This window comes from Triturus cristatus, chromosome 1_2 (genome assembly GCF_964204655.1).
Source record: "Triturus cristatus chromosome 1_2, aTriCri1.1, whole genome shotgun sequence".
Classification (NCBI taxonomy): Eukaryota; Metazoa; Chordata; class Amphibia; order Caudata; family Salamandridae; genus Triturus; species Triturus cristatus.
This window is the reverse complement of record NC_140580.1, coordinates 557905117-557918458: the sequence shown is the minus strand read 5'-3', so window position 1 is coordinate 557918458 and position 13342 is coordinate 557905117. Positions and strand designations below refer to the sequence as shown.

At 48.6% G+C, this 13342-nt stretch overlaps 1 protein-coding gene across 2 annotated transcripts in view; it reads right to left on the bottom strand.

The window, feature by feature from the left end:
• Positions 1 to 13342, bottom strand: part of OGA (O-GlcNAcase) — a 476162-nt gene that overhangs the window by 122936 nt on the left and 339884 nt on the right. For both annotated transcript variants that reach the window (XM_085606452.1, XM_085606453.1), the window contains one exon: positions 12504 to 12696. In XM_085606452.1, coding sequence (XP_085462578.1) covers positions 12504 to 12696 — 193 coding nt within the window. The remainder of the gene's footprint in view (positions 1 to 12503; positions 12697 to 13342) is intronic.

The following is a 13342-nucleotide window of genomic DNA, read 5'->3' as shown; positions in this document are numbered from 1 at the left end:
ATCACTAAGTGTCAGCAGTGGATTTAAGCTAGCCTGGCATTTAGAGATCCCACAAGGTGGTTTAACAACCAATCAGTTCCTTGACAGTTTAGCCACTTCCAGTGGCGCAGAGCCTTCCTACACAGGTCCCAAGTCCCCACCCTGCCCTGCCCTGCCCTGCTTCCTACAGTGTCACATAGCTGTGGTGTTAGGAGGGAGCACTTACTCAGCCTTCCTCTGAAGGTTGGCAGGAAGGCCTTCAATTGCAAGCGAATCGCCCACATCTCCAATAAATTGATGCGAGTTGAGTCTCTAACGGAGACCAGAAAATTACGATATCAACCTCTCCCAGGTGGCCTGCGCAGCGCAGCAGTGATGCAGCTGTAACAATGGTCAGCTCTGGATGGGCTATGGAGACTGGTCTGCCACTGACCTCGTTCTTGGTCCAGAAGCCACCACTGCAGGTCTTTTGCAGACTTCTTCTGAATCCAGATAGATTTGAGGTCCCACTGTAGAGCCTACATTTGCCACCTGGTATGTATGGCTTGCAGGATGCAAAAAATCCCAGGAGCCTCAGAGTCATCCCCCACCGAAATTCAGATTTGAGGCTGAAACATTGCAATCATAGCTTGAATTTCCTGGACTCTCCACTCTGGGGAAAGGCTGAAACTGCACCCTATCTAAAACAGCTCTGATGAACTCAAGCATCTGGGAAAGAGCCAGGTGTTACTTTGGCACATTAATAGTGAAACCCAACAATGTAAGGAGGTTTGCGGTTGTCTGAAAGTTGTTGCTGACTGCCTGAGGCGAAGTTGCCTTAAGCAGCCAGTTGTTGAGGTAGGGGAAGAGTTTTACCCTTGACCTTCAAAAGTGTGCAGTGACCACCGCCATCCCCTTCGTGAACTTAGGGGGGGGGAGGGGCATGTAAGGACAAAAGGGAGCAGTGCAAACTGAAAATTCTCCCGGCCCACCGCGAACTGCAGGTAGCACCTGTGGGCCTACAGTACAGGAATATGGAAATAGTTGTTTTGCAGCGTGAATCTTTCTGGATTCACTATGCTGTGCATTATTCCGCGATCTTGTGGTTGGGTCCGGATTCGTAGTCTTTTCTTTGTTTTTTTTTCTTTTTTTTTTTTTTCGTAGCCCAGGTGGGCGTCGACGTCCACCATTTGGTGCACCTCCCGTGACGTCGTCGTGCTTCCTGCGGAAGTCCCACCTTTGGGGCGCCATCTTCAGATTCTTTTTTCCGCCGTTGGGTCTGGATCGTCATCGGGAAGCTCCAGAATTACACTCGAAGGAAGAAGGAAGAAAAGAGAGTTTCGTCGATAGAAACACTAGAAGATATCAGGAAAGGAAAAGATTTCATCAGGAGCGCGAAGAAAGGAGGACCAGCGCCCTTTTTCTTCGACGGCCTTGGAGAATGCACGCTCAGAGACCCTGAGCGCAATGGACAAGACGCCATTCAAGTTCTGCCCAAACTGCCACCACAAGTTCGCGCAGGAAGACCAGCATCCGGTCTGCAACCTCTGCCTACCGGTCGATCACCAGAGTATCGACTGCAACGCCTGCTCAGCCTTCGCGCCGAAGACACTCAGGGTGAGAGAGCGGCAGAGAAGGGCCAACGCCAGCATGGATGGCAAGGGGAAGCCCCCGACGCTCTACGCTCTGGGCCTCTCCTCGGACGACGAGGACAACGACGCCGAGACAGCCGAAAACTTCACGGTCGTAGAGACTGACAAGAAAAAAGAAGACGAGGTAAGAGAATCGTCGAGCGCGAAACAGAAAGTACCTCGACAACACGAGGGTGACTCGAGAAAAATCTGAGTCCAAGTCCACGAAGGGAGCCCCGGCGCCGAAAACTTCGACGTCCAAAGGGGGAACCACGGACAAGAGGCAGAGCGGATCCTTGGATAAGGACTCCCTGGTGCCGAAAGACGCCGAAAGGCAAGGGTCGTCGAAAGCATCCCATGAAACGGGCCGATCGACGCAGAAAGAACGTTCGACGTCGACGCAAGTTTCATCGAAAAGAACCGCGGTCGACGCCGAAAGCATCTCCGAGATGGAGAAAAAGAAGAGGCGGCTCGAGGCCGAAATGGAGAACATCCTTCAAAGAAAGAAGGAGTTCGACGCCAGAATGAAGGAATTCAAGATTCCAACGGTTCCATCAGCGGACGTCGAGGAGGTCGAAGACGAGTTCGACGCCGAAGGGCTGACAAGGGAACTCGAAGAGGAAGAAGAGCCCTATTATGAGGGAGAAGCCGAGGAAGAAGACCAACGGTCGTTCTACGAATCGGCGGCATCTACCAGCAACGACGTCGAATGGCACGATCTCGACACCGAAAACCCGGAGGAGCCCGTGGACACGTACCCTTCGAGGCCTTCACCACCCGACGACATCGGGGTCTACAATATGGTGGTCAGGAGCGCAGCAATGGCCTTCGGCGTCAAACTCGACGAGGAGAAACCGAAAGCCGATTTTCTCGTCGAGACACTGCTCCCCATCCAGACAAGGAGCCAGTTCCTCCCCATGCTACAAAGCGTGATGAATCAGGGGAGAGAAGCCTTCAAGGAACCTGCGACCTGCCGGTCGATCACGCCCAGGACAGAGAAGAAATATAAGCACTCCTCCCTGGACCCCCCTTACATCAAGGGTAGCGTGACCGCGGACTCCATCATAGCCTCCACGGCCAGGAGAAGGGCCAACGTACCAGCAACTTCGGGCCCACCCCCGGATAAGGAGAGCAGGAGGATTGACCTCACAGGAAGAAAGGTCGAGAGGAACGCCGCAATGCACTGGCGCATGGCAAATTCAAATGCACTCCTCAATAGACACCAATACCAGTACTGGGATGAGATGGGGGAGTTAGTAAAGCACCTCCCCGAAGAATACCGGCAGAGAGCCTCTCACCTGATAGATGAAGGCAAAAACATCGCCAACTCCTGTATAAAGACGGCGTTGGATGGGGCAGAGACTTCAGCAAGACTCATGGCCATAGGGGTCACAGAGAGGAGGCATGCATGGCTAAGAATCTCGGGATTCAAACCGGAAGTGCAGAACAACATCCTTGGCACCCCCTTCAATGGAGAGACACTGTTCGGAGCAACAGTGGACGACAAGCTCACCCAGCTGAAAAAAGAAAACGAGACGGCGAGGTCCATGGGGGCCCTACAGCTGAGGGGAATGAGGCAAGGAAATCCCTCGAGAAGACCCTACGGTAGGGGAGGAAGCCAGCAGGGGACGTCGCACCAGGCGTTCCAACAAAGTCAGCAGGGTGAAGGTCACGGACAAGGTCAGCAGAAGCAAAACTGGCAATATCAACCTCGGGGCCAGTCCTTTCGCGGGAGAGGGAACGGACGTGGCCAAAGGAGGAGAGGGGGCGAACAGCCCTCGACGAAGTGACTCAGCACGCAAGAGGACGCCTACCCTCGTCAGGACCCCAAGGGTGAGGCGCAAAAAAGTGTCATCAGGGGGAAGAGAAAATTCAAAAGCCTACGAGCATACGACACCAGTAGGCGGAAGACTGAGGTTCTACCTTCAGGAGTGGCGGCGTATAACCACGGACAAGTGGATACGGAACGTTGTGCAGTACGGGTACTGCGTAGATTTGGAGAAAAGACCTCCAAACAGGAAACCAAGGGGAAGACTGAGATCGGCCCAAGAACTGGCAATACTCAGAGAAGAAACGCGGAAACTCCTGCAAAAGGGAGCCATAGAGACAGTGCCGTTCAGAGAACGCAACAAAGGGGTCTACTCAAACTACTTCGTGGTTCCGAAGGTAGACGGAGACCTCAGACCCATACAAGACCTCCGTTACCTAAACAAGTTCATCAGAACGCAAAGGTTCAAAATGACTTCACTGCAGGAGGTTCTGCCACAGATAAGAGAAGGGGACTTCATGGTCACCGTGGACCTCAAGGATGCCTATCTTCACATCCCAATAAACAGAAGGCACAAGGGCCTTCTAAGATTCAACATCGAACAAGAACACTACCAGTTAACGACCCTGGCCTTCGGATTAAAATCAGCACCAAGGGTCTTTACAAAATGCCTGTCGGCGGTAGCGGCGCACCTACGAAGGCAGGGAATACATGTCTACCCCTACTTGGACGACTGGCTGGTCAAGGCAAACTCACGCGGAAAGTGCGAGAGGCACGCAAAACGCGTAACAGACACCCTCACAAATCTGGGATTCTCGATCCACTGGGGAAAATCGTCGATGGAACCGGAGCAGGTGAAGATTTTCCTGGGGGCAAAGATCAACTCCCGCAACAGTACAGTAGTGCCCAGCGAGAGGAGGACAGAGGCTCTACTGAAGGAGGCGAAGCTCTACCAGAAGGGGCGAGCTCTGACAGTGAGGGCTGGGAGCAAGATGATGGGGATGATGGCGTCCTGTATCCAGCTGGTGCCGAATGTACGCCTGCACATGAGACCATTCCAGGAATGGCTACAACAACAATGGTCACAAGCAAACGGAAGTTGGGAGGATCTAGTGGTTGTTACGCACGCAGTGCAGGAGGAGATAACTTGGTGGAACAGAGACAACATAACAGCAGGGAGAAGCCTGACACCACCAATCCCAACAGTGACCATTACCACGGACGCATCGCAGAAGGGATGGGGAGCGCACATGGACAACCTCAGAGTGAGGGGTCTATGGGCCCCAGCAGATGCGGTCCGCCATATCAACTACCTCGAGTTGAAAACAATCCTGCTAGCCCTGAAGGCATTCCAGAGGCACCTGTTCAACAAGAGGGTGTTGGTCCAAACAGACAACACCACGGCGATGTTCTACATCAACAAACAAGGGGGGACACAGTCGTTCCCGCTCTCAGCCCTAGCTCAGGAGATTTGGAGATGGGCCATACCTCTCAGGATAGATCTACTGGCAGTTCACCTACCGGGGAAGGACAATGTGGAGGCAGACTGGCTAAGCAGGCAGACCTCAGCATCACACGAGTGGGAGCTCAATGGCCAGGAAACGGAGAAACTCTTCCGGAGATGGGGGACTCCCACAATAGACCTTTTTGCAACACGCCACAATGCAAAATGCCAAAGCTTTGCGTCCAGGCAACCAGATCAGCAATCCAAGGGAAATGCCCTATGGATAAGCTGGTCGAGGACATTTGCCTACGCCTTTCCACCGATACCCCTGTTGCACAGAGTGCTCGACAAGTGCAGAACCAGCAACATGACCCTGATCCTAGTGGCTCCGCAGTGGGCGAGGCAGACATGGTTCTCACAAATTCAGGAAATGGCACAAGGCGACCCATACAGGTTCGAGAGGAGGAAGGACCTGCTCTCAATGCAAAACGGAGAGGTCCTGCACCCAGAGCCAGAGACCCTCAACCTGGCGGCATGGCTCCTGAAGACCTAGAGTTCGCACACCTAAGATTGCCGCCGAGCACGATGCGAGTGCTACGGGAGGCGAGGAAACCAACTACACGAAAATGCTACAGCGCAAAATGGAAGAGGTTCACTGTGTGGTGCCGGAAAAAGGGCCTGCAAAACAGAATGACAAGAGACTCAACAGTACTGAGGTACCTCACACACCTTCTAAAGAGTAACCTCTGCTCGAGCTCACTAAGGGTACACCTAGCGGCCATCGTGGCCTACACCAGAGGTGAAAAAGGTGGAAGTTTCTTCAGCTCGCAGGTGGTGAGGAGATTCATAGAAGGAGCCAAAAGGATGGCCCCCCCGAAAAGGTTGCCGCCGCCGGCATGGAATCTGAATGTGGTCCTGACGGAGCTCATGAAGGCACCGTTTGAACCCATTCACAAGGCCACACTGCAGATGCTGACTATGAAAACAGCCTTTCTGGTGGCCATAACCTCACTACGCAGGGTGAGCGAGCTTCAAGCACTAACGCTGCAGGAACCCTACATTCAGATTCACAAAGATAGAATAGTCCTGAGAACGGACCCACACTTCATGCCCAAGGTAGTGTCGGCGTTCCACATAAATCAGACTATCCAGATACCAAGTTTCTACCAAAACCCGACTACAAACGCAGAAAAGGCACTGCACACCCTCGATGCCAGAAGAGCGGTGATGCACTACATTGAGAGAACCAAAGAACTCAGGAAGTCGAAACAGCTGTTTGTGTCCTTTGCTACTAGCTTCATGGGTAGACCAGTGACTAAGGGCACCATCGCAAGGTGGATTACCCTCACTATTCAATTCTGCCACAAACAGGCTGGACAGGAGCTAGCGGAGGGGCCGAAGGCTCACTCCACAAGGAAGAAAGGGGCCACCGTGGCCTTCCTGGCGAACACGCCCATCCAGGACATATGCCTCGCGGCAACTTGGGCATCTGTGCACACGTTCACGAAACACTACTGCGTGGACATTCAGATGAACAAGGAAGCACAGGTTGGACAGAAGGTGCTTCAGCACATTTTCAACGACCAACGCTCATCTACCACCCAGCCGCCACAGAACTAGGAAAACCGCTACAAAGTCTATGCACAGCATAGTGAATCCAGAAAGATTCACGCTGCAAAACGAATAGTTTCTTACCTGTCGGTGTAGTTTTGCAGCTTGAAGATCTTTCTGGATTCACTAGCGAACCCACCCACCTCCGCCAGGAAGATGAGGCTGGAGGAAGAGGGGGTAAAATGGAAAAGATCAAAGAAATGAAAACATACAGATAAAGGGACAAGAAGGATTAATCAATCGCCTAGGGCTAAAAAAAAAAAAAAAAAGAGGAAAGGAAAAAAGAACCCGAAGATGGCGCCCCAAAGGTGGGACTTCCGCAGGAAGCACGACGACGTCACGGGAGGTGCACCAAATGGTGGACGTCGACGCCCACCTGGGCTACGAAAAAAAAAAAAAAGAAAAAAAAAAACACAAAGAAAAGACTACGAATCCGGACCCAACCACAAGATCGCGGAATAATGCACAGCATAGTGAATCCAGAAAGATCTTCAAGCTGCAAAACTACACCGACAGGTAAGAAACTATTCGTTATGGAGGTCTAACTCCAATATACAGTGGTCTAGGACAGTCAGGACCAGAGCTGACGTAAACATCTTGAATTTGCCCTTACCCAGAAAGGAGTCGAGAGTGAAAATCCAAGAGAGGGAAAAGGCCTCTGTCCTTCTTAGGTATAAGCAAGTAGCAGGACAAACACACATTTTCTACTTTAGACGCTAGAACCCTGTTTATGGTCCTGCTGCAAGGCAGACAGATGGCCATGCGTCAGCAGCACTATGTTAATGCATGGAGGCAGAAAGAAATGCATGGGTGTAGCCTTGATGGACGAGTCAGAAGACCTACTGTCTGCGGCGATTACCTGCTACCCCTGGAGGAAATATCAAATCCTGCCTCCAATAGTGTGGCTGTGTCCTGGCAGGGACATGCTAAAGTGGTTTTGCTGCTGAGGATGCTGGAGGGGCGCGGGATTGAGCTGCACATTGTCCCATCTGCTCGGCTGGTGGAGGGGTCTGGCATTGGCGAAATTGAAAACACCAACCATAGCCATGGACAGAGCAGAGCATCATTGTTGATGGAAATGAAATGCGTGGTCTTGAAAAACAGACCTGTGACTGAAGGCACTGAAAGAAACCGACATGGCTGGTGTTTATAAGCAGCTTTGTTCATGACTTCAGCAGCTAACAACGTCAGCGCGGAGCTGCACAACACCACCTACTGCTGTGCAGAATTACTGCTTTAAAGTTTCTGGATCCAGTCTGACGCCTGGAAAATATTCATAAGGTAAGGAATCTGTTTGAAATGTCCATCAAAAATTTCATGTCTCAAGAGTGGTTCAAAGTTTTGGCATTTGGAGTGGGGTGGGGGAGTGGATGCGAAAAGGACGGAGGCTGGGAGTGCCCCACTGGCATTGTACCATTAAAAGTCTTTTGAGTTCAGTTTCCATTCTTAGACTTTAAGATGTAGGTGAAAGTATTTGTCAGTCCCTGGCAAATGTTCCCCCAAGAGATGCATTTGATGCTTACAGCTCCTCATAAGCTAACCTCTGTCTCAGAGGGATATGGAGATGTTTGTGGGCTTAAGACCTGGAGGATTAGCAAGGTTCTTCAAATTAGACGAGTAAATATTTTTTTTCTGGACCCTATCGAGGACCTCCGGCACCAAGGCTTTAGGATCTTTTCTTCAATGGTTCTTTCACTGCCAGTTTCATGGCTGATTTAGGTAGACCTTTTGACATCATGCTGGCACCGAAGCTGGCTATTCCAACTCCTTGGACCTAGGGGACGTTGACAGGCATTGTGGCTCAGCAACCTTAGGTGGAGGGTTGCTCTGCGTCAAAGAAGGAGTTCGAGTGAGGTCTGACAATAGGGCCAGGCCAGAAGGTCGAAGCCTTTTCAGTCTAAACCCTGGGTTTGAGGCCCTACTCTCAGTGCTTAATTTGTGCCAGTGCTTGCCAGTGCTTAGCACCGGCACTTATTTCTCAGGGCCGGGTCTACATGTGATATCCGCTCACTAAGGTCACACTGTCTCCTGGTGAAGAGCTGATATTGCATGTAAATCCATTCCTGCCTGTGTTCAGTGTTGCCCGATTGGGATTGGTGCGAAAGATATTTACATTTGGACGCCGCCCGCCTTAGCAAGAGGCACACGGATTGCACGCACCCACTGCCAGAAACTGCGTGGGTGAAGTCCCTGCCTCAGCATAACAGCAATCTAGTAGCGCTAGTGCACTATCAATGAATGCTTGAAAATTGATTTTAAGGCCATCCCGTTCCTCCTGGACGGCGTTGAATCGTCAAGTGTTGCCTCCCGAGTCGGACCAATGCAGAGCCGTGTCCCCACATTTTACTCCCCCCAGCATATTGCGCAGCTGCAGCGCTTAGTCGACTGAAGCAAGCAAGCAGGGTGTCACGCAGCAGCAGGCCTCGGTTTTAAACCAAATTTCAGTAAGTAATGATTTCGTTTTCGTAACAGGTACAAACTGTAGAGCTAATTTGTTGTTACTTTGAAAACAAAACGATTTTCGGAAAGGGAGCGGGGCAGGGATGGAGATGGCCCTCTCTACTTCTCTGGGCCTAGGAATGTCCACAATCCAGTCTCCCGCTTAAAGACCCACCAAGCATTCAGTGAAGCCCACATTGTGAAGCGTTTCACTAAATGTGAAAACAGCAGTGTCTGACTGGGATCGATAAAGAATTGCCTACTAATGAACACAGAGCAGGCACATTTTACATGTGGTTTTTGGATGCCAGTGCCGGCTTGCTGCTCGCCCACCCTCTTGAGGTTAATTCGAACAGTTGTGTACTCCTTTTGCTCCAAATGTACACAGCGCTCTGTCTGCTTTCCCCTCTGTCATCCAGAGGCCCCTGGGGAAATAGGACTGCTTCCCTAAAGCCAGCACCTCTGAAAAGCTAAAAGAGTTGGGAAAGAGTCAGCCAGACTATTAAACCTCCCGTCTTATTGTTTAAATTTATATGGCGCACAGCTACCCCGAAGGGTTTCCCGACGCCTGCTAGAAAGGAAAGGGGCTAAGTAAAGAGATTACTGAGTGAACAATCCGGTTTCTAGCCCTCTGCGAAAATGCTCCTAGAGTGCTTCATTACGTAAAGTCAAGGGAAGAGAGTTCCACAGGGAGGACCTAGGTAGGCAAAAGATAGACCACCTATGCGCAGCAGTCTAACACTGGGAACTGAAAATTTCACTTGCAACATAGAACGGAGAGAACGTGCAGGTATGGAACGATGGACCAAGGATTAAAGGTATAGAGGGGCTGTATCGTTTTTAATCTTGAACATGTAGCTCAGGGCTTTGAATTTAATACGCTTCTCTACCCTGAGCCAATGAAGATCACGAAGAGAGCCAGAGATAGAGGCCATCCTCGGCACCTGGCAGAGCAGTCTAGCGGCTGCATTCTGCACCACCTGCAATTTTTGCAACATGTCTTTAATTTGCACCCAGATATAAAACGTTACCGTAGTGCAGCCTGGAAGTAACAAGGGCCTGTACTACGGTTCTCTGAGTGGGGCCAGGCAGCATCCACAGGATTATCTAGAACCATTTAAGGATGGTGAAGCAGGTTGAGGTCTCCTTAATGACCTGCTGTTTCATAGACAGTTGGTCATCAATGATGAAGCCTAGGTTACAGACTTGATGAGACGGCAGGGGTAAAGCGCCCATTACTGACGGCCAATGGTGGGGACCCCAGAGATCTTTGTTCTTCCCTAAAACCAGGACTTCAGTTTTTTCGCAGTTTAGTTTTAACAAGTTCGTTTGCATCCAGGATGCAATTTTAAACAAACCAGATGGAATGAAAGAGGAGTCAGAATCTTGCACAGCAGAGAGCGAAAAAATTATCTGGGTGTCGTCTGCGTAGGAAAATAGGGACAGTCCTGCCTCTTCGGCAATCGTCGCCAGAGTTCTAACATAGATGTTGAATAATAGAGGACTCAACACAGAGCCCTGCGGTACTCCATGTGGGGTTTGATGGATAGATATTGGAGCTGGCTGTAGAGGAAAAGATCTGGAACGTGCGAATGGTCAAAAAGGAGTCAAGCCATTTCAGAGCTAAGTCGCCAATGCCCAGAGATTGTAGATCTCTCAATAACACGGTATGAGATACCGTGTCAAATGCAGCGCTCAAATCAAGCAAAATGAGTGCCACCGTGTCCACATTGTACAGACGATGACAAAGCATTTTGGTAACACCCAAAAGGGTCGTTTCCGTAGAAAAACCTGCTCTGAATCCAGATTGAGAAGGGTGCAAGAGGTTATGGGATTCATACAACTCAGTACTGAAAAAGGCATAAAGTGCAATCAAGAATATGCAGAATTTAGGGTCTGACTGGGACAAAAAATATGCGCAGGCACCAAGGTAAAAGTTGCCCTCATTAGTAAATTAGTCAGCTAGAAAATAAACCAATGTTCGCAAATTGAGGCACCTTTGACCTTGTAAAGAACGCTGTATAAGTACTTTCAAGATATGGAAGTCCTCGTGAATTTGAGCTTGCTGTAGATAATGTTTGGCTCAATGCCAGGGAAATCAACAATAAATACCAGTTTAGAAGACCATAAAACACGCCCACAAAAATGGCCCATACTCTGACCTGTCAGAGCAGCCCATCACTACCTGATAGCCCTATAGGCCAGTCAGAGCCTGGCAGCCTTGACATTCTGCATGCTGACATTCAGTAACACAACCATTCTCTTTCGTTGTAAAACTTTGAGCCCCGGCACTTATTCTTTAACAAATTAACCTTGGTCTGGGGATGCTTTAGTGGACAATATGGCCGATCGTGCTGATCTGAGACAGGACTAGGGCCCTAAATGTGGACTCTGTCAGAACCCAATGGCAGAAGAAAAACACATCTGAGGTGAAGTCTTTGTCCTAGTGCATTGCGGACTAATTGAGAAGTCAAAACAGGTCTTGTGACTTGAAAGAAATCTTCGAAGAAATAGCAAGCTGCAAGTGTCTGGGCCCATCATTAAATGGTAGGGACATGAAGAGCACGTGTATCTACAGGTGCACATGCTACAAACATGATTAATCCCCACCAGACTGAGGGGGATTAAAAATCCAAATTATGTTTGGTCTTTCATATTTAAGTCAGCCATATGGGTTAGAAACGTTTCAGAACCCAGAACCTCTGAACACCACAACTGAGAGTTGGGAACGGTTATCTTAATATAACAGAGTAAAGACCTTGTTAACCTGTAAAAGAGCAGAGCTCCAAATGAATTGATATATTTTTACTCTGCGTGTGACAGAAAAACAAAACTAGGATGGTTCGTAAAAAAAGTGGAGTTCAAAGCCATCTGGCCTGATTAGCTATGTGCCAGAAGCCCAACAATCGGGTGGATTGTTGGTATACAATGCTTTATTAAATGTTCGCATCATATTTCTATCAGGAACTCACAGCCTGTCATGAAGGTAATAATGCAATCATGTGGATCTATTATAACTTCAATGCAGGACAACAGATTTCACAATCTACAAACTAGACTGAGTGCTCCCATAATCGATTTAAGAGGCAGCACGTGCAAAGGTGGAATCTGATTTACAGAGTTACGCACACAACATGTTCCATGAACCAACAAATCACTGTAAAATGCAAAAATTATAAAATCAATAAACCCTTAAAAGCTGGTTTACATGGCAGTGTTGCCCAATTAATCTGCATGAGAATCTTGTTTTCACCAACACGAACTTTACATATCTGAGATTAGACTAGTGTTTTTCCTATAACCTGCAAGGGTTACGCATTAGAGGTCATGAGTGCATGTCTTTATAAAACAAATGTATTTCCAATGAACGAACAACTTTAACACATTTAAGAGGGAAAACAACAATGTACTGCTGTTTTAACCCACCAAAGGAATAGTTTTTGAAGTGATTTTAGCCCAATGCATTCAGCATTCTTGGATCGATCTGTGGTGAGCCCTGAAACAAACCTCAAAAGAATGTGTTTGTTATACAGGTTGCCTTTCCTATTTTGCAACCAGCTATGTTGCAATGTCTATTAAAATGTTAACTACTATCCAACAAAACAGTTATGCAAAGATCTGGTTTTAGCTTCACCAGTTTAAAGAGACTCACCTCTGCTTCAGAGAGATCTTTGTCATTATTAGGTTTGGAGTATTTCTCTTGCATGAAAGGGATCCATGAATGTTTACATTTTTTTATGAAGGGTGCAACATCAACCGTTCCTACTGCATATCCACAAATGCCATCCTCATCTTCAAGAACAAAGCAGTAATCTAGGCTAAGAGAAAGAAGACCTCCCACCAACCTGCAAACAAAATGCGAGAGCATGAAGTGCAAAGTATGAATAAAGATCATAATTTGGTAGTCTATCAACAAGTTTTACTGCTGTTTTCATACAAACAACTATTGTGCCATCAATGATGCCACACTTAAGCACAGCAATTAATAACTTTTCATTGAAACAACTTGAAAGAAATACTGTCATGGCCAATAATAAATGCCTCGGGTGTCAATGCAAACAATGCTGCATTTTGGGGGGAAAACACAACTTTTGTATAACGGGTTAATGATCTCTCCAGCAACAGTGAATACAAATCCAATTGAGGAGAAAAAAATACAAAACCATAGGAGTTGGTTGAGGTCTGGTCAGTTACGTTTGTTTAACCACTTACTGTGCTTCAGAGGATCTCACAAGCACAGGACCAGAACACTTGTGATAAGTGAAAGTGATAAGTGAAAGTAAGTGAGGGGGTGCCACTGTAGAGTAGGTTAGAGTCCCTCATATTTCAAGGGTGTCCAGCTCTAATGAATAAGTTACTTACCTTCGGTAAAGATGTATCTGTAAGAGACATACATTAGTTATAGATTCTTTACCTTAGAATTACCCCCAAACGTCGGACAGGATCCGGAGAAGTTTTTCCTCAGCAGTACCCCTGGGCGTCAGTAGGTGG